Source organism: Patella vulgata, chromosome 2 (genome assembly GCF_932274485.2).
Source record: "Patella vulgata chromosome 2, xgPatVulg1.2, whole genome shotgun sequence".
Taxonomy (NCBI): domain Eukaryota; kingdom Metazoa; phylum Mollusca; class Gastropoda; family Patellidae; genus Patella; species Patella vulgata.
The window spans coordinates 46,976,593-46,999,555 of NC_065880.2; the positions used below are offsets into that span (position 1 = coordinate 46,976,593).

The following is a 22,963-nucleotide window of genomic DNA, read 5'->3' on the forward strand; positions in this document are numbered from 1 at the left end:
ACCTCTCAAACCAAACGGTTGCATGATAGATCCTCATTCTTATTATCGAATCCGCGTGTCACTTATAAGACAGTTTACTGAATTTTAATTGGGTACACGGTTGGACAGAGTAAGGTAAATATTATGTTGCAAAACTATGTGTCTTGCAGGGAAATAACCTCTCAAAGGAGGTAAGAACTCACAGAATGTTCTGTGACCTACGACCGGGGGTAATAAAATGTAAATCACAGAAAGAGTCCAAAAGCCGGAAGATAAAGATTAAAAAATACATTACTGTTAATATATTTGGGGCCCATATGGAAAAAATAACTATTCACGGTAGCTATGAAGCAAGTGCATGCTGACCAGCGTTTACCCATGAGCCCAAACGCCCGTCACTAACAAAATTATAATTTAGCATAATAGTGGGACAGCACCACTTTTCTTAGCAGCTGCCCAATTAATCTACTTCATTTAAATATGGAATGTAAGTTAGAAACATAACTACTCAACTCGGATTTGAGTTCGTGTCCCTGGAAACAACGTTTTAGCGAGACAATAATAAATATCTTACAGTAAAGAAGAATTTTTACCTAGGCCGATGACAATCTACACCAGTCAGCAATAAACATACGGAAAAGATATAGATACGGTTGCTTATAACCGTTTATCTGCTATTATGTGGAAAGCAACTTGCAGACATTGCATGACCTTTTCAATAATCTATATTTTTTAAAAATAATATATACATAGGGTATAATGCGTACCTAGTCCTCTTGAGCATACAACTGGAAGCTACATATCTATAAATTTTATATCAAACATATCGCTATTGACATTTCAAATACATAGTTTTCTTGTTTTCATACATACGTTAGTGACAAAAGGTCAACAGGACAAATATGACAAACTGAAGAATTTTAGTAATAAATGATCATACGTACAATCACCAGTCACGGCCTATCTGATCCTTTCAATCATGCCGAAGACATTAAGCAAGACTTTGGTAACATCAAGTTAGCATAAAGCATCGATCTCTCTCTAAACTTTATCAGTAACGATCATTTAACAGACCATCGGAAACTACTTTGTCGATGAGCAGTTTGATGGTCAGTAACTAGTTTGATGCCAATTTGTAATTTTGTCGATTTCATCATTTATTTGAGACTTTGATTATCACAACAAACATCCCAAATGATTAAATATATCTCGGTTCAAGGTCGGAAAGGCTCATTAATAACCCGGTTCCAATTACAGGCAGTATTGACTATTTTTCAAATCTAAAGAGTCCACCGGTACTTTATAAGTAGCGGTGAATTAATAGTGTCCATTCTTCAACTATATTATATTTCAATCCCGTATATATGAAAGACAATCACATTTAGTCATGGTATTATCTATCCCTTGTTCTAATAATAAGAACTGGGACATTAGATACGATAATAGAGTTTAAAACAAACTACAGGTAGTAAAAAAATTTTAGTGCTTTTATGTCCCCCAAGACGTCGCCATATTTTTCCTGCAAATGGAGCCACCGGTATGGCCGTTTACAGTAAATATTTATTTATTTTTGGTGGGATTATGGGGGGGGGGGATTAACGAAGCGTCCCTTTTAAAATATAATAAATAGTCCACGCAATTCATTTTAAAAACAGGGTTCTACTAAACTTTAACCAGTGTTATGCACACTTCATACGCGCATCGAATAACACTCAATGAGACATTTCATTGACTAATCCCCGACATGAAACAGAACGAGGTTTATTTCCAAAAATCTTTAAAATCACAGTGCAGGGTAAAACAAATGAACGGAAATTTGAAATATAAGAAAAGAAACGAAATAGGATCTGAGTTTTAAGCAGAATTACGTGTGAGCAAGTGATCCCGCTACTGTTTTCGGCTTCAGAATTCTACGTCTAAGCTACCCATTTCTGTAAGTAGTGCCAGATTGGCTTACACTTTCTAAAACCGCCGGTGGCACTGTTCATTTGAGGTGGTTCACACAGCTAACCAATATTTACTGATTTGTTATATATGCATCTTCCGAACGCAAAGGCGTTTTATATAATAAAAGGCTCGAAAGATCACTGAGCGCTGTGAGTTATAGCGTAACAAAACCAAACCATCTATAGATTATTGAGGTATATATATATACTCATGCTCATTAACGGTTGAATCTGTTGTTTTTTCATGACCAGTTCACTGACATTGATTTGAAGGAATTTATGCGTCGCAGCTTTAACAAGATGCCACAATACAGGGGATGCTTACTTATTGAGTGTTCAAAATGCGTCATGCATTTAAATCAGCAATTTTACAAAAGACTGAGTAAAATAGTAGTAAAGGGGTACAATTTTCATTCCGCAACCCATTAATTTATTCCAGTTAGTCTTCATGGCGATTTGTCGGAACATTACGAGTTTTACATGAATGACTCTTAAAGAGATTGCGAAAAACACATCCGGGCAAAATCAATACCAAAACGATATGGTTTCTATATTAGGAATACAAAACACTTCACAGAAAAACTTATACCCTTGACATATCTTTTTAGGAGATCTTTTCATAATTTGCTTCCGACTAACACTTTGAGCAATGGATAACAAAACGAGAAAGGTCAAACGAATAACAACTTCAATATCCATTTAAATAAGGCCAACATTTTCCACCGAGAGTCTATTTATACATGAAATGAAATGGGGTTTAACTTCCTACTTTTTTTTTTGCACCGTTTTTTCTCATGAAGACGGGCATACGTCATGCAATGTGCTATAATGATGGACATTTTACCGCGTGCATTATTTTATTTGATAAAATAATTGTCTGGGTTGGCAAGGTAACAGTTTAGCCAAGACTATTTTTATAAAGAATTGGTGTCATTAACTAACCAAACTATCCTGTATACCATGCGCGTTTCTATGTAACTCAAATTGTCAAAACGTTTAAAAAGACTGATTTACATACAATCTGAATCAAAATCAAGAGCATAGCTTGCAAAGATTTCAAAAATGTAATGTGATCGAAATTTCAGATGTATTACCTTGCCAGATGACTAGTGAACTTTCGCCTTTAAGACGTCAATTTAACTTCAGCTCCATCACTAAGCAGAAAAATGTAATCGAGTTAGTTCTGCGTGTTCACAGCGATGCCAAACCGTCATCATCCCATGAATGGTCTCTGATTAAATATTATTTTTTACGACAGAATTTTAATAGCGTAAATCAAAGCACACGATCCACAAATTATTCGTTTTATTGAGTTAGATATCAAACACTAAAAATATCAATTTTTCAACATAAATTTTCCTTTCTTCTTAAATTCAACACATCAAATACAAGAAGAATTTCATTTATTGAATTCTTTTCTATTTGCAATATGTGAATTATTCTTTTGCTGTGTCGTGGAGACAATTTCCTAGCCTAATTCTACCGTTCAATATTCTTTTAAAACTGAAAGAAACAATTTTGAAACGACGGAAAACGAAATGGTATTAAATGAAGTTATTTCAAACATCGCATTAAGCAGAATGCATTTATAACGTTATTTTCACATTTTCCTGTCAAGTCTGACGTGACTCAAAGATATTCCTTTCTTGAAACGAAATCAATTTGTTTCAGAAAGCTGCGGCGAGGAGATATCATATGTGAACATAATATACACATATACATGCGATGTATTCCATAATAAGTATCTCCTAATGGTATTTGTAATTTACAAATTGGCATGGGGTGTATTCCATAATAATACCACCACAATGAGCGTGTACGTATATATCCTAAGATCATAAAATGTATTTTACCTAGCGCTTCTGTGTGCCAAAATAACATTACAACGAAATTTTCGATCTTTTCCTTAAAAAAAGCTTATTTTTATGTCAGCTGGAAAGGAGGGTGTGGGGTATTTTGCCCCGGCGAAGTCCCTAGGACGTTTCGTGGACATTTTCGGGTTGGTTCTTCTGTGGAAGCTTTATCGAAGAATGCCAGTCATATAACCTCATCACTTTGTAGGATTCACGAGGACTGGGTAAAAGGGGAATAAACTTGTACACGCGTATATAATCTAATAGACCATAATAATTTATTTTGAATTCTAGACCAAATAATAAATCTTTATACACCTAATACAAATTTTTCTTATCAATATTCTTTCAAATCCAGACATTTGTTTTTGAAACCAATTATCCTTAAATTGGTCTTAGGAAATCTCCCTGGGCTATCTGTATGATATCATAATCAGACTCTGAATTGTAGAATTATTATGTTTTAACACAGATGAATAATTTCGCAAGCTTTAACAACCTCATCAATAGGTGTTTCTTGAAGAAAAGGGAGTAATGTAGTCTGTCTGTAAGTAAATATTACATATGCTGTGGAATTAGTACTTCTCATATTACATCTGTATCAGGTCATATATTTAACTGATTCAACTATCTGAACTTACAGGGCTCATTTAGCTGACCATTAGCCTGTGTAATACTACGCTTCGCGTTTTTCTATTAGACAGTTGACTCAAGGGAAAGTATGTAATTGTCTGTAGTGGAGAAATGTCCATTTGGGTTAGGGTCGTCTGAATATCCCGGACTATAATCCTACGGTGATACGTCGTAAATCAACTTATGCAAGTTTATACTTTTCTGAGACGGCGATGAATAAAAAAGAAATCAGAATTTGGAGTAGGATCAGAAACATGGTGATAGTGTTTAGGTGATAATTTATCGTGTGACAGATCGTTGAAAGTCATTTCTCGCTACAGTCGTTGCCTTGATTACTTTTAGCTTCTTGTTAAAGACCTAAGCGACATTCCCCAGCTAATGATGTCTGGAACTGATGATTCAGGAAAACATTGTTACCCATTATATATCATTTGATAAGTGTATGTAAATATTTTGCTAATTAACTCTCTGTTGTCCTACAACACCACATATTAATGGATAATATCAGAGACATTAATAATATAACTTCCTCTGTCGTGACAGAATTATACTAAATTCAAAGGAGTAATTTTAGTCAAACTCAGTTTAAAACTCCTTCGTGCGGCTGTTTATTTACTTAAAATATAGCCATGTGCATTCGATTGGATAAATAACGCCACAATGTAGATTTTCACACCAAGGTATAGCCACCATTTATTTTAGCTATGCCAAGCCCTAAAATCAGGGCTGGTTTCAAGTATACCTTGCCTCGTGAACGACATCATCAACATTTATGTATTTTAGAAATTGATAGCCTCTGACGCGTTAAACAATAGAAAATAACATTGGGGCCAAATGCCGCCAAACTAGTCGTTTAAATACTTAATACTCAATAAAAAAAAAGGTCATTAGCCACCCAGCAGTCATCAGCCCCTATTTTCTTTTTAAATCGTAAATACAACAAAATGTGTTATCAGTGGTATCAGGTATTCTATAAAGTGTAAACATACTATTCTTTGTGCACGACACCACTGCACACTTTTGGAACTAAACGCAAATGGATCCACTAGGCAAGAAACTCCCTGAAGGTAGTTAACTGAATTTAGATCCTGCTATTCTAGTATTCTGTTAAGTCACGATAATCGATTTTTACTAACTGTATAAATCTAATGATATCCCAAAGAGAAAAATCCACCCCTTTCCAAATGTTAAGCCACAAAAAACAGGTAATTATAGGGATATAATTTTCTGGCATTCATTCCTATATTTTATTGATCTTTTATTGCTATATCATGTTTTTGTCGAATCATGTATCCCTTAATGTTTATAATAGGATGTATTTTACATTGTGAAAATAACCTAAATGTATCTTGGGAATTATCTTTAAAAACATAAAGCCAATAATGTACCGGAACATTAAGCAGATTATACGAGAGTCGTGATCAAGCACATCTGTTTTTTTATTTTATTTTTTTTTCCACCGGATGAAATACATGTCCCAGACTGCTATACCAGTAACTCATTTAAGGAATTCCATTGTTCAATTTTATGAGTGACTTAATAATCACAGCGATCACTTTCGCCATTAATTTAGCAAAGTGTGTGGGGATAGCGTGAACTTTTCGCCCAGTGAAAGATTGTATATCTGTAAAAAAAGAGCTTCAGATAGTCGTACAGGGTTAGGATATTGTCTTCCATGCTGAATTAACAGGTTTGATTCATTCCGTAAAAAAATAACGGGGCCTCGGGTTTAATTCGTCTCACCCGAACGACTATACGCTGTCCCTTGCAAGATCCTCCGTCCTGCACCACTGACAAGGGGAAACCACGCCGGAAAATCACAGTTTTAATCACTGAGTCACCGCGGCTCCCGATTTTCAAAACAGCAACTTCGTGACTATACAAGTTTTAAAGATCGCTTTGTATAAGATATCGGAACAGAATATGGAGCTATATTGCCATTTCAGAACGTGGTCACGGTGGTTTAGTGAGTAAGGTCCGAGGTTCGATTCCAGTGTTAGCCGAGAAAGTTCCCCGATATTCTCCAGCGTGGTTTCTCCATGTCAGTGGTGCAGGAAGGGAGGCATGGAAAGGAAAAGTGTCTAGTCGTTTGGATGGGACGTAATACCAAGGTCCGTGTACTTGTAAAATAACCCTTGACAATTGGAATGCAGTTGCTATCCTGACAAAAATCTCCCTCGTAGCACACTGTATGGCGTAGTTTTAAAAAGATCACACTTCTGACAAAATGATCTTTGTAACCTTTCACTCATTCAGAATTAATCTATTTCCTGACTGTACATCGTAACATCTTTAAAAACAAACTATAGTTGCAATAGATTCTCGACAAATCGTATCTTAAATAATAAGGAAAGTATTACCACATTGCTAACGGGGTTATTGTACTCAAACTGTCAATCCATATAATAGTTATTATTTATAGCAGTGTAAAAGTATTGATCATTTCTATGTATACACAAATAAATAAAGTATTTGATTTGTAAACGTTTACGGATGTTTCGATTCCACATCTTAAGAAATTGTGGAATAACGATTTATGTGTAAAGCTGTTTTCCTGAAGAAGCGCATAAAAATATGGCCTTAACATGGATATGATATTTTTCACAAAAAAAACCCAACGAACTGTCACCATCTTATAAGTCATTTATTATTCGTATATTAAAGGACAATATTGTTGTCAGTGATAGAACTGGTTAAACACGTTCCAAATATAATTTTAACACAGATATCATTGCTACGATAGATGCGTTATGAAGCTTTCAAGAAAGGGAAGTGGCGAACGCAAAAGGAGGCAGACCACCATTAATTTCTCCATTGACTTCAATGTTAATTCTGGCCGCTTAGCCCAACTCCAACTTTTCCCAAAATTTTCGTTGGGCCGATTGCTTTTCACTACAGACAGAGGAACAAATGGTCAGGTCTTTGCACTAAAATTTGTATGAGGTTGACCGCCAACATTTTGAGATACACAATCTTGAAGAAGCATACTAAAAACATGTAACTAGTTGCCGCACATAAGGGGAGAAAAAGACAAGACAATGTAGGGACTATTTCTATCTCCTTTAAGTATGGGGGGGGGGGATGGCCGAATGGTTAACACGTGCGCGCTGTATCATAAGACCTGCCATTGAGTCAACTGGCGTGTTTTCGAATCCCCGGTTGTACGTGACAAGGGGTAGGGTCGCCTGCCCAACCTCGTGGGTTTTCTCCGGGTCCTCCGGTTTCTTCCCACTGCTAAAGACCCCTACGTGCAAGCGAATTATTGAAATAAAATTAAACCATATGTTAGTCCCGAAATGGCCTGGTTTGTGTCGCGTGGACGTTAAACCCTCATTTCTCTCTCTCTCTCTCTCTCCCTTTAAGTATGTGAATACTACTACTACTTGTCTTCTACAAACTAATAAATTCAGAAACGTAGGGACTATTTCTATTTTTCTCCTTTAAGTATGTGAATACTACTACATAGTAATAAATTCAGTAATCGTGTAACTTTAAGATTGTATGTTCAATTACTAAAATGCCAATCAAAGAAGTTAGTTGTGTTCTGTTCGTATTGTGACAACTTTACATCCACTTTTACGTCGGTGGGTAGGGTAATTGGCTCGTCTAACGCATACGCTTTAGTTCATAAGGTCTACCATTGCACCCAAGGAAAATGTGGGATAGTCTGCAACTACTTATTATTATTTAGATAATATTCCTGCATTTTTTAAGATATTCACTGACACTTATATAAATCCCGATGTCGTGAAATCCATGATGTAAGTTTTAAACATGCATTATGCAAGAGCTAAATCTGCTTATTGTAGGCCTTTCGTTTGGCTCTGAAATGTTATAAACTATTAATTATACATTTATTAACATGACAAGACGATAATCAACTCTCGATATTAAGTAGATTAAAACAGTTCAGTCATATTTTGATTTACTTTATAAATGGAGAGGCGAGGCTTAGCTTCGGACAACCAGTATGGTGGTTGCATTTAATGCACGCATCTTGCCAAACCTTCAAAGACTAATATTCGCTCACAATAGAGTAATTTGGATGAAATCTTCAATATATTCAGTTTGCATTGTCTATTATCGAAAGATTACAACAGGAATGGTTAGTTCTTTATCTAAATCCTACATAATGTATCTTTAATTAAAACCTGTTGAAATTCCATTAGAATGAGATAATTTATCACAAATTATTATGTCTGACTGTATAATGACATGAATGTTATTGTGTTATTAAACAAAACAATTTGGCGTCTAACATGTACCTTCTTCTAATATGGTTGACAATTGACATGCAATAATATTAGTGAATATCCATGACATGTCAATATGGCGGGAATTAAAACTTCCCACGCAGACCACGTTTTTGTTTTTATACGCCTACATTTTATATTTTGTCGTCACTAACGTCCACTCCACTCCATAACAAAAATTTCAAAAACCTTCGACCGCCATAAATATCTAGTACTTATGTCAAATTTTTTAGATTTTAGTTTAAACCTTGCTGGACGAAAAACGATAAAAGATAGTTGGAATTCAATATAAAAGCAAGCTGTCCGAGCAAAATTTTCCCCAAAGCACACTATATGGCGTAAGCCGTCTTCATTAGCACAGCCAGAGAAGAAAAGTAGGTCGTTAAACCCCATTACATTTCATTTAAACCTTGCTAAGATTGTTCAGTTCTGCCATATAGATTAGACCTGTCGAAAGTGCTTCCCCATCACAGAATCCCTGTAAACGATCTACATTGTGCAGATGTTGATTTCAGAACTTGTTGGAAATAATATTTAGTTTATACAAGAAATGAAATTGTGTTTAACATCAAACATTTCTGCACCAACTAGGCTAAAGAAGACGGGCGCGTGCCGTCAAGTGTCCTACATTGGCGTCCTACTCTTCGTCAAATTCCAACTGCTAAGGGTTCTTTTACACAGGATCTCGGTTTTTCGATCTATCCATAGGATTTAGTGAAAAATCCGGAGGAACTTTCTTGGCCAACACCTGGATTAAACCCGGCACCTCAGTGTGTAATAAGTAAAATGAAGAGATATTACAATTCAGAATTACTTCTAAATTTGTTGCAGTAATATAGCCGCTCTTATTCGAACCGTGTAAAGACCGAAAACATTTTCCGATATAGCTCGAGGGACTTCACATTATTTATCGCATTGTGCCATTAATTTGTGAAATTGACCACACAGCATTGAAGCAGGTCCAAATTATTATTTTTCTATCAAAAGAAATTCTTGCGTGTTATAAATTAGTCTGTAAAATAATATATTTACAGCTTCCCATCTTTAATATCCAATGTAATCATAATTGATTGAATTTTACTTAATTAGACGGATAATTATATTAAATACACTGCAAAAGAAAATGGTCTTTAAAAAGAATCCCACAAAGCGATATAAGTATGGTTTTTAGTCGTGCCAATAAATTAATATCAATAATTTTCATTTACAGATTTCAAGATCAGGACCTCCATTAAGATGATTAAATAGACGTGGTATAAGCACCAGTTAAATCATGGCAATAAGAAACAACGTGCACAGCAGTGTGTACACAGGACCTCGGTTTTCGTCCCATCCAAGCGTCTAAGCCCCCGTGGCTGCCTGTATCGGAGTAAAATCAATAATACATTTTCCTCAATTAAAAATTCATATTGTTATTGGAAAATGTAAAAACAAAAAACTGAACGAAAACAAATTTTCGAATCGTTTTCTAAAAACTATAGACAGATTCACATAGGTCTCTTTCTGTAAAATTCACTCTTGAACCAATCTCCGTTTTATTTAGAGAAACAAAAACTTAATCCAGTTCTATCAATAAGATGTCATTCATTTGTTCCAAGGTATTGTAAAGTAAAGAATTTAACAGATTGATGTACGGCATATTATGTAACGCTTTTGGGTTACATTAATATTTTCCTTCAAACAGGTATAAAAGAAGTTCTTTGTCTAGTCAAGGGGTGGGGATGGTTTAACGCATGGACGTTGGATCATAAGGTTTGTCATTGAGTCTAGTGGCGGGGTTTCGATTCACCGCTTGTACGTGGCAGGGCTTAGGGTAGCCTGTCCAACCTCGTGGGGTTTCTCCGGCTCCTTCGGATCCCTGCCACTGCTAAAGACACCTACGCGGAAGCGAATTATTTAAATAAAATTGAATCATATGTTAGTCCCGAAATGACCTTGTTTGTGTGGAGTGGAATTTGAACCCCGATTTATCTCTCTTCCTTTGTCTCCTCAAATCAATAGTTTTCTGTTATTCAAACTAGTTAAGACCTTGCCGTATTTATTTAAGATGTTTTATGTATAAATTCTTTGGTTCTAAATGTTTATAGTAAATCCAGGAACTCGGCAGCAATCTTTGTTATATTGTTTATTTTAGGTTTTGGTTGGCGACGGGTGGTTTATAAATCTTTCATATACTGTTCAATGGTAATGAATGTATGATTATTATAATTATGCTGGTCAGACTAATTAGGACTACTCAGCATCATCTGATATCCTTACCTCGTCCATGTCCATTCATCAACCCCCGAAGCTTTGACCAATGTCCATCGGTTTCTTCATGACGACTCGCCTAGTCCGTTACCCAGCGGTCTTCTCAATAGCACACGGTCAAAAGAAAATACCAACCCACCAATGTTCATCTTTTTAAATTGAAAGAGCTTGTGCAAATCGGAATATTATAAGGAAGGCCATGTTGGTAACAAGTAAAATCAACCAATGAACATCGATCAACTCAACAAAGACAACTCCCGATTTTGCCATAAGGACTGCATTTACTTCAAGTTTAAATCCATGACATTTCTTAGCCTATAATATTTTATTGAAAAATGCGATGATCTTAATATTTATAACAGCAAACAGCCCAACATGTCACAATTATCTGACCATTTCGAGGTTACATGGTCTGGTCTATAGGCTGCGCAGCCATTTTAGTAGGCGACCACCATAATTCATGTCTGTTTACTTCCTGATCCTTCAGCCTTAATATCATGTATATACACAAAAACCTGACAGATAATGGACATCCAAGTCGTCAATAAAAATATCATTCAAACGTTGGGGAGAGAGAGAGAGAGAGAGAGAGAGAGAGAGAGAGACGGTGTGGGGGCGGGGGCGCTACAAATCATTTTATGTTAGCATCGGACTCGTTGTTTCAGTCTTGCCGCCAAAAAGAGAGCATGTAAACAGGGACAATTCTGTACCTATGTAAAAGATAATCGCACTAGTCGATTATGAGAAAATACAGAAACAAAGATCCATGTTTAGCCATCCTGAAGATGTAGTTCCTGGCAATAAAGAAAGGGCTGATACTACATGCATATTTGTTGACTCGTTCATGGATAAAATCATGTTTAACAACTCTTTGAAGTTTTCAACGTGACGGTCATACATCTTAAATCAGCACCGTTCGTCCCTTGTAACGTGTCTAAGAAAATACCAGAGCAATTACGTTCATGAAGCCTCAAGAAAAGAACGTAAATAACGTTGCACATCGTATTAACCTTTGGAGTCAATAAAGTTATAGTAGTGATTATTAACGGCTTCTTCCTCAAAAACGCTGACGTGGGTTGAACAATATTTGATTAACCTGTGAAATATTATTCCATATGTGTAAGCCAATCTGATATTATTAGTGCCCATTTTCCCTGAAATTCATCAAGATTTTATTAGCCAAGCGACACCTTTATTACAAGTTTGCTCTTTCCGATAGAGCTATGATTTGAAGTTCTCGTGGCATAAATCTAAGTGTTGGTTATAATACCAATATTAAGATGTAACTGTAAATGGTATCCTTGGTAATAAAAGGGTCTAATAGCATTCAGAAATACAATATGAAAAATAAGAAAAGAAGTTCGAATCATCCGTCAAAAATGAATATAACGCAACAGGCTTTAAAAACATCGGGGCGGACATATCCTGTTTCATAAGCATTAATCTAGATAGCTAGACAATATGCGTTACTTTAATGTATTCAAATAGAACTGATATTCGGCGGATGTTTCTAAACCATTTATGTATGCAAATCGTAAAAAGATGTTGAATTACGAGATTCCGTTTAAACCCACCGGATAAACGTCTGACATCGCAATGAATAGTCTAAATATAAAAACACAGAAGATCACAACATGAAACGTAATATTTGAAGATCTGCCATTAACAACGAGGCAAGTTTTAGAAAATGTATAATTTAAAGGAGCTAAATCGCTAATATTTGGTACTTAGAAATTGACAAAAATGGGTCGAAACGCATATAATGATGTAATATGAATGTATATAAACTGATTTACATTCAATCGTTTCCGTTTTTAGTCTACTTTCAAATCAGTTATGTTCGGCGAAATACGTCAGAAGTCTCAACCGAATGACAACTTCTTGCGTCTGGTTATTCCAGGCTACATCGATAGTATTTATTGCGGATGCTCTCCAGATAAGAATATGACGTCACCGTTTGACATGACTTGCGGAATATGTCTAGCCTCGTTCATCGAGTCCCTTATTACAAATGGCGCTGAAACGCATTATGGCACACGATTCGTGTACCAATGGTAAAATGTTTATTTTGTCTTAAATATTTGATATCAGAAGCCCACCTTTTCTCGGTAAGATCATAACATCAATGTTGATTTAAATTGACAAATAATATTTGTTTTTAATGTGGAAGACTTTGGATGATATTGAGTTAAAGGCTTAGCTACTTTAAGCTACCATTTAGCTCTACAAAGTATGTTAATAATTATTGTTTTGTATCCCTAAATAGACAAGACCTGTCAATAGACTAGCGTGTCACTCATCAATATGCTACACTGATAACAAATAATACTTGAAAGAAATAATAGACATTTAAAATTAAATGCACAAGGTGTCTCCTGAGGATGGAACATCATCCAATAATTCTGTGCGTTGTTTAAAGACTTTCTGCATTACGATTGCATGACTGATATCCATGAAGTGAATGAACATTAATAATGAGCCTTTTCATGCTCTTCTCTTTTGAGTTATTTAAAGGGTACCTTGCAACCATTTACTAATGGACTAATTAATTAAATGTATCATTTAAAATTCACTAAAACAATGCCTGCAAAATAGAGCACCGAGTGTAAATTTGATCTGATCAGAATGACACAAGAAAATCAAGGCTATTGTAATGATATGAGACTATTAGTAGTTACATCTTTTCTCAAATAATGATATTCGTTTCTGAAATGTTGAGGCCAAATTTATGAAGAAAGCTATTTCAAACATAGTGTAAATGGTACCGAATAATGGTGGTCAGCAAAATGCGGTGGTGGTCCACAAAATCGCTATTTGACAAGTATAGTTAAAATTTCAATTCAGTGTTGTTTAATAGTACAATTTGTTTCCAAGAAGCAGCCAAATGCTTGTATGGAGAAAGAGGTTTTGCAATGACAAAGGCATCCACAAAGCTAAAAACAAAGACATCCAATATACTCGCGTTTGAAGCAAGTCTTTAGCAGTAATTTAGAGGTGTAAATTCTAATCTTCGGATAAAACAGACTTCGAAATATTCTTCAATTCTTTAATATATACCCACTTAGTAAGGGGTCCTTAGTGTAGCACCATGGGTCTTCTGTCAGACGTGGAGAGCGGGCCATTGATTCCGGTCGCCACATCCTACGTACGACCCATGCATCTTTTCTTACTACATATCTTAGTAGCTTTGTGATCGTCTAGAATTTGTCTCTAGCTGTCTTTGCTTCTGCTTCACGCTGTGTATTTACTTCTTACTGTTTTCTTAAGACGTTTGTCTTACCAGGAACAACAATGCAACAGTTCGTTTTTTTTTATATTTTATATATCATAGCTGATTACATATGGTACAATGCATAGTAGAATAAAGACATTCTCTCTAATCCGCTCTCATGCGGCGTGTCTGCTGATGGAAATTCCTACATCTTCTCCCTACGAGAACCACATGGTTGTCTACCCTAGAACGCACATTCTATTAATTATATATTCCCAGATTAACACACATTTATTATTCTATTGGCTAATTATGATGTAATTAATCATGTGATTGGTCAAACTAAACCAAATGACGCAATAGGTAAATTTCCAGTCACATGTTTTTTGACACAATTTATCCTTGAAGTTATACCCTATTTCCTGTTATTCTCACGCTATTTCATAAACAATTAATTTGTGTTATAAATAAACTCATACCATAGCTAATATACTGACAATAGAGAATAATTTGTAAAGATACAAATGTTGTTTAAACCATCTTATATCTCTATTCCTTGTCTATAAATTTAAAAATAATGTCGCAACAACGATATTACTACACTAGTGATACTCATCAATTTACAAATTTGCTACATTTAAGGAAAATCAGATAAAAGGATTAAAATAAATGTTGTAATTAAAACTGACATGGCGATAGATGAATATAATAAACGAACAAAAGCAATAGATGTGATTAACGTCGTGAAATAGCTTTATTTAACGTCCGCTTCCACCGAAGTGATATCTGTCGTCGCGTTTCAGATATGGCAACAAGTCCTTTAAAGATTAAAACACTATTACAGTGTGGGCCGATTGTAACGAGTTGATGTTGTTTTAAACCTACCGCGTTGTCACCTGTAAGGAAACCTAGTACACTGACCTACCAATCACTGTTTCAATTTACACTGTAGCAATTTCAAGTCAATGTACGTAACTGAGTTACTTACTCAGGTCGTCTCGGCGATTAAGGAGCTGGCTCACTAACCAGGAGTCCTGGATACGATCCCAGGGATGTCCTGGAAAGTTCCTCAGGAATATTCAGCTTGCAGGTAAAATTTCACTCATATCATACTGTACGGCGTACATCCGTTTTCATTATCTCGGTCGTAGCAAAAAAGTAGGACGTTAAACCCCATTTCATTTAATTTCATTTATATATAGGTATTTGAGTGAACGCAATGTATAAACGAAATACACTATATAGTATAAGAATAGTTAAGATGATACAGATATTGGCTCAAAATACGTGGTAACAATAATACTACACGTACTCACGATTATTTATTTGTAGAGAAAAACCAGACACCATTCTCAATCAAACGCGACAAATATAATGGCATCCTCAAAGAAAGTATTACCCAACTCAGTAAACGTCAAGAAGATTCTTAGTCCCGGCTTACATGCTAAAGACAATTCGTAATTTCATTACAATCACATGAACTTAGTACATGCAAGTTTGTGTTTTTACATCACTAAATTGAATCAATATAATTTAATAAGGAGAATGTTAGTGTTCGTGTTTATATCCAAACTTGTCCACTTTGATTTTTCGTATCATTCGCATTGTTATATAAATATAAAACTGTAAAACATATCTTACCGCGAAGTACCAACAAATGTCTAGGTGGGGGAGAGGGACGGGGTCTGATTTGTTGTCCAAACCATCCAATCCAGACATTGAGACTAAAATTTCGTTGATCGTGTAAACAAAATGTACACTTCTTTCCTTTGAAGTCTGGGCACAGTCTTTGGGAATACTCTTAACATCCTTATTTATATTAGATTTAAATTATCTAAATATGAGCATTTCTAATTAGCTATCAATGTTAGATTGTTTACTTCTCTGCTATCATATAAAAGTACATTTTAAAACATTAAAAGAGACAACAATAAAGAGAGAGAAATGGGGTTTTAACGTCCACTCGACACAAACTAGGTCAATTCGGGACTAACACATGGTTCAATTTTATTTCAACAATTCGCTTGCGCGTAAGGGGCTTTAGCAGTAGGGGGAAACCGGAGGACCCGGAGAAAACCCACGAAGTTGGAGAGACAACAATAAATTCGGCAATTTTGGACACTGTTGCATATAGTATCTAATCCTGTTTAAAATGTTTATTAAAACAAATACATTTGTCTTAGCTCTTCTACTGTCTTATTAGCACGGAAATGACCAAACTATTTAATTTAAGAATTGATGCCTTTTTGGTGGATCATAGAATATTTACTTTACTTGTTTAAATTGGTTTAATAAATATGAAGGAAAACAGAGCTCAAAAAGACAAGAAACAGAGTAGTACTCATTGGGGCGTTTTCACATGGCTAACTAGCCTTGAAATCACTATAAAAAATACCATAGATTTAAATCGTGGATAATACAAATTTAACTTCTGTATAGAGATGGTATAAAATATTTTGACATGCCAAACAATATCTATTTGTGCATGTAAGAAGGGATTGGGTGATAAATAAAATCTCCTACCGGTCTTTTTTGATATCAAAAAATATCAACACAAGTTGATAAAGTAACAAAAAACGAGGCGATATCTACTGTAGAATGTATTATTGGGTGATAAATCCTTATATTACTGCCAAAGTACCGATATTTGTAGAAAAATAATGTCTCGGATCATCAGTTCTCCCATTTGAGTACCGATTTTTGGTGCCATGCCAGTTGTAGCTTTTCCCTGAGCATGCTCTGGTGCACATTAGTGTTGAATCTCACCAGAAGCTACATTTAACTAAAAATAATTCCATTCCACAAATCGTTAAACACTAGCAATTAAACAACTTATTCATTAAGAATAAACAAACCACGAGTGATATAGTTTTACGTTTGTTTCCTTTTATTGATTTAAAATTTTCAAAAGACTCAATCCATAAAGAAGGGAAAATCGAACTTGTTCGGTTAAAACATGAAGACATTGGAGTCAAGATTGTATAAATCCATATAATCAATAAAATACAAATATCATAGGACTATAACATAGGTAATGATTGCAAGCTTCTAAATCAATATAACCTATTGAAAAATAAACAACAATGCCAGCTGAAGTAGTTTATACAGTTAATTAAGTTTAAATTGCCTTCTACTACAGTAATTACAAATACTTAAAGGAAAATCGTTGAAGACTTGCATGCAACTAGACAAAGTTTGAAATCTTTTAAAACCCAGCCCCTGCGGTTAAGCGAGGAAAGGGGTTGTTCAAATGTTGTTATAATACCCCAAATCAACGTAAGTTTTGTTAGAACCAATATAACAAATATATACAGGCTGTCTCTCAGTCTGTATTCTATATACTGATGTCCAGACAGTATACCAAGACTGATATGCCGTAGAAAGGATATGTATGGACATTTAAACATGCCTTTTGCGCATAAATTGAAGCCATACCACACGGTAACCAGGCGGCTAAAACACAGTATTTGTGACAAAAGCGTCTCATCAGACTACAAAAATGAATTGCCTTGCAATTCTAAGTATCAATAGTTCAATATTTTGGTTATGAAAATTTATACTCTTTTTTCGCTTCAGGAGCTGTTACAAATACATGTACACTTTTGTGAAGATTTTTAAGTTTGGGTCATTGTATGGTCACTATAGTGTAATGTTCGTAACCTTTAAAAGGTGAAAAAAATCAAATTCAGATTCAAATAAATAAAAAAATATTTTAGATTTTAATATTGAACATTCATTGAAAAGTATAATATTACTGAAGATGGCATTTTTATTGTAAGTTTTCAGTGTTTTTCATGCACATGTCCACTGCGATTCTTAAAATTTGACAGAAACACATGTTTTTGTAATTCAGTCATACAATGTCTATTTCTTTAATTCAACTACCAAAATGTATTATAGGAAATGTTCTATAAGCATGCATTTATATCCTTTCCAAAAATGTCACAGAAAATATATTAATTTGAGCTTCAAATACAATTTATTGAAGTGAGACAGCATAACGCGAAATGGCTATTTTGGGGGCATGTTTATTGCCGTAACTCAACAACGAACATACATATTGACTTTGGTGGTCTTTAGGAGAGGTCATTATTGAAAATGTTGAATATAAGAAATGGACCGTAAATTCCCTAGGTTGTTTCCAAACTGTGTATAACATCAAAAAATTGAAAACTGGACAAATACTGTGTTTTAGCCGAGAATATATGTAAATGATAGAAGTACTATCAAATCATTACACCTCTCCCGATCTTCCACTATGTAGATGTTAGATGACAATACTGGTTACTAGCTCGTCCGATTACCCCTCCTAATAGCAAGTTACCAAATATCCCTACCTAACAGCAAGTAGGAATGGTCGGACGAAATAGTAACCACTAGGACACTAGTATCACTGAGTAGACTTTGCGTCTTGGCAGCTGCTAAGATGAGGATGGGATGAAGATAATGATGACACAGTGATTGTATTAACAGGTGTGATGACACGATATTATACCTATCCTTACATCATTATTCTTATGTTAATTATTATAATTTTTTATTACCATTTGGAGACAGATTTATATAAGCTTTATAGCTTGTTTCCGAATCCATATAATTTAATTATGTTAAATAAATACTGTTTAGTTTAAACCAATCAAATGAATGTGGTCTGAATCCTGGTGGAGGGATATACAATTACAGGCTAACAGTGATACAGGCTTCACTTAAAATGAAAACCAACAAATAAGGGAATCAACTCGAAACACGAAAACATTAGCAATTTGTTCAAAAAAAAAAAAAAACAAAAAAACTATGTACTTCAATCTGTTGAATGACGCTATTATCAAACCACTTGCGATTGTCAAGCTAGAGAACTATCCGATTCATGTATTGCATTTAGGCAACATAAATGTGTTGCATGGGCCTAATGTAGTGGCCCTGGTCTTTCGATATAGCTAAAATTAAAGTTTATGATGATCGTACACGACAGTATATATTGACTGGAGTTCGTCAATCAATTCAACATTTATTTTGGGTTGCAGAAATTTTAAGAACGCCGACATCATGTTTAAGAATAACTTTCATTTAAAGATAGAAAGGTTCAAGCGGCATATCTATAATTATGCAGGGAAATGAGAGCGGGTGGGGGGGGGTAACGTCCACTCGACTCAATGACAGATCTTATGATAACCATTCGGCCATCCAAACCACCATGGTACATAATAGGTCATCATGAAATTAAATATGTTTAGATGACTGTAATGCAGTAGAATAGATATTAGGAATAGTCATAACAAAAATTTGATATTTAGGTTTTACAGTTTTGAGAATTACAGTAAATTCCATTAACAAATCGGTTTCTGACACTTTTAATTTGAGAATTTCAGTTAATTCTATAAACAGGTTTCTAGTATTTTTAAAACGCGGAAGTAGACCGTTTAAGCTTATATACGTCTTTCATATACATTATTATTCAACGAATGTTGGGCCACATGTCATGAATTGTTGACTCAATTACTTGTAGAACGATCAGTTTTAAGAAACAAGATATTCCCGGAGATAATTGACAATCTGAGCCTCAGAACATCTCTTCCGTGCTTGAAATCGTAGAAACTTTACTGTAGTAAGATGCGATTAATTGTTTTGAGGCAGTGATTGATTAGCGATTAAGACTTGAGCGCTGAACATCAAGCTAAGATTAGAAAGTTAGGTAATTGGTCCGTCTGTGACATGGCTTATAAATACACATTCTGTCCAAGCCGAGACTTCTAAATAAGCCAAATGTTCCTGGCGAGGCTATTTAGATCAAATGATCCACATGATCTGTGAACTTTTATTGACTACACAATCCCAATGCTATTTAAGACATTGAAGAGCTGTTAAAACGAGTCATGAATATCACCTTTTGTAAATATTAAGTACTAATATTCTTTGTCGGCGATATCACCTCGGTAAAAGCGGAGTCAAATAATCCATTTCCCATGAACGTAAATCGTGTTCTCAATCTCTTACATTAACATGCTACCAGAGGGCCAAAGATCCCTTGTGAAGTCACAAAGATGAAACCATTCAGGTGATGTAATATCTCCAATAATAACATTTCATTGCCCTCCATAAGGTGTGATTTTATAGATACACTTGTTAGAAATGATTTTTAGATATATTTAGTTATAATTCAAATATTTAATTTTGCGAGACAATCACACATTTTAAGGACAAGTATTTTACGTTGATTTTTTATGGTGAAAATGGTTACTTTACATATTGTCGATGTCTAATTTGTTTTAAATCCAGCTTACAATATATCGCATCAACTATGAACTAATCATAATTCTTCGCTCCAAAAATTTGTAGCAACAGTATCTGTAAAAGCAGATACTTGTTATCTGAATCTCAAAGTGAAACTTTTTTCCCAGAAATATTATTAGGTGTTAAAATAATAAAGCTAGTTTATTTTTGTTAAATTATGCTATCTAAATCATACACTTTTCAAACTGTGTTTAAAATTGAATTGTTTAAATATAAGATACGTGTTTTATTAATGTCTTACCTCGAGAATATTTAACAGCAGCAGAAACAACTGAGGTTGTTATCACCAAGTAAATTACTGCCTTTAGCTCCATTGTAAGTATTGAAAAGTTGTGTGAATCCGATACACAGTTCTATGATATAGCATAGCTACCAACTGAACGTAGGTATAAACACCGCGCCTATTGATTCTACAGTCCTACCAATACAAGACAACTAGATCGCGCACATCCAGTATCATGACTTCATGAATATATAATAGATGTTAGTGATAAATATCCATTTGAACCAACTTATCAAAATATGGTTTTAACTTGTGGAACTTTTTCAAATTATGTCATGTTTACAAATTAATAATTTCAATATTCACAGCGTTTGAAAATAAAATCAAATTATCTGACAGCTGAACGTGAGATTAAATATCTAAAATTACTAATGCATGTAAATGGCTGATATATTCTAAATATTGAGAAAATTATATCATAATTTGATAAAATATGTAAAAGAGATATAGTTTAGTTATATAAAAAGACTACTTGAAGACTTTTCGTCTAGCAAATTCGTAAATATAAAAAAAATTCTCTTAAGAATTTTAAAATGAATTTTGGTTTTAATTTAAACGCTCATCACTGAGGAAGAAATCAAACTCACTCCACCCGGTACTTCGGTGCTGTTAATATAATTTGCGGATCTATTGACAGGCACGAGTTTATTACTGTTAAAGCACGGTATCTAGATTTTACGACAATCGATCTAATAAACAATTTACTCACAAGTTGGTACTTAGACGCTAAAGCCCTGCTATTTCTTGGATTTGGGTGCTAATATCATTAGTCTAATTTGTGGTCATGTATGGAAGATGAGAAAAGCATGTTTCTGTCAGCCTTGAAAGGGGGTTGCTTCTGTTCAGAAAGCAATTATTGGGAATGATTTTTGTAGTTTCTGAATTTACATTAGGATTATATATCAAGGTCTGACTATTATTATTTTAATTCTGGTTTTAAGACCAATCAATATCGGGTTGCAGAGTTTGTTTTAAGGGTTTGGTGATTTGTAAGTAGATGGACTCGTATAGACACCAATCAATGATTAGTGGACCTACCATTTTCTCGTGACAGGAGGATCAATAAGTTACTGAGCACAATACTTTGCTTTTCAAAGGTTAAACCATTCTGTTTTGTAGCCCCTGTTGCTTGGCTTTAGAATCTGTGTGATACCAGCGGTGTTGCAGGTATAATTTACATCCGGGCTATCGGCTGATCAGGTAATGATATAAATAAGCTCAACATATATAATGATGACGATTCGTCCTCTGGGCCACCTTGATATATTTTTAGGTATTTTATAGCAGTTCCTTACACCGTGAGAAAGGCCAGAACCATAAATCCAAAGAATAACCGGATATTCGTTCAAGTGACATATATGAGATAACGTTTCTAACTCTCTTAAATTGCACCGAGTGAGTGTATTAAAACGCGAATTAAACTTTCTGATTTCTTACAATAAAGTTCACATAAATATATATTTTTTTTTACAGTCGCTTTAAATAGTTTATGGACTTCGATTATTTTAGCTCAGTATAAGTTAGGACATGGTCGACAGAATATGATCAATATATTTGTCTAAAACAATAAACTTGCTAGGTTAGTTCAGATATTAGAATATTTTAAAGGCGAGATCCAGGATTTCACTGGGTATCCGTCCAGAAAAGTTAAGCCAATTAAACACCAACCATAGGCGTTACCTATCCTGATTTACCATACTACTATTAGTTTGTAGACCTGGTTATTCGAACACTATTACAGGTGCCCGGTTCTGGCTTATCGGTGGTGCCGCCCACATGGCTGCATGACAAGGAAAGTGTACCTCGTCGTTTGAATAGAACGAAAATCTGAGGTCTATCATGATACAAATTGGCATCCGTGTACGACTAAAAAGTAGACCAAATTCACCTGATATTGCACACGTAACTATAGAAATGATAATTACCATATTGTGCTATATTCCATTAATGTGAGGTTTCGTAGGTAAAGATGTCGATAAGATTTATCTCTGGTCACCATGGCGCCTTGAAGGAAACTTCCTGATATAAAAGGATGCATTTAGAGACCGTAATAGTTACTCAAGGCACATTCAACTGCTCAATATGCTTATTATTGACAAACTTAACGTTTTCTCTGTACTTCAATCATAAACAAAGCAATCAAAGCAAATGCCACAAGCTGAGATAAGTCAAAACAGTTTAAAATTTAATACGTTGCTATTGACAGCAATGAAAGTGTGGATGTTAGACTGTATTTAAAAGACGATACGGTAGCCCCGTGCTCG

At 34.7% G+C, this 22,963-nt stretch overlaps 1 protein-coding gene across 4 annotated transcripts in view; it reads right to left on the reverse strand.

The window, feature by feature from the left end:
* The window catches only part of LOC126812380 (neuronal acetylcholine receptor subunit beta-3), a 134,097-nt gene that overhangs the window by 16,306 nt on the left and 94,828 nt on the right, over positions 1 to 22,963 (reverse strand). The window contains exon 1 of one of the 4 annotated variants that reach the window (XM_050538750.1): positions 20,658 to 20,768. The exons of the other annotated variants lie outside the window; for them this stretch is intronic. Coding sequence (XP_050394707.1) covers positions 20,658 to 20,730 — 73 coding nt within the window. The 5' untranslated portion in view covers positions 20,731 to 20,768. Of the gene's footprint in view, positions 1 to 20,657; positions 20,769 to 22,963 lie in introns of those variants that run through there. 4 annotated transcript variants of the gene reach the window in all.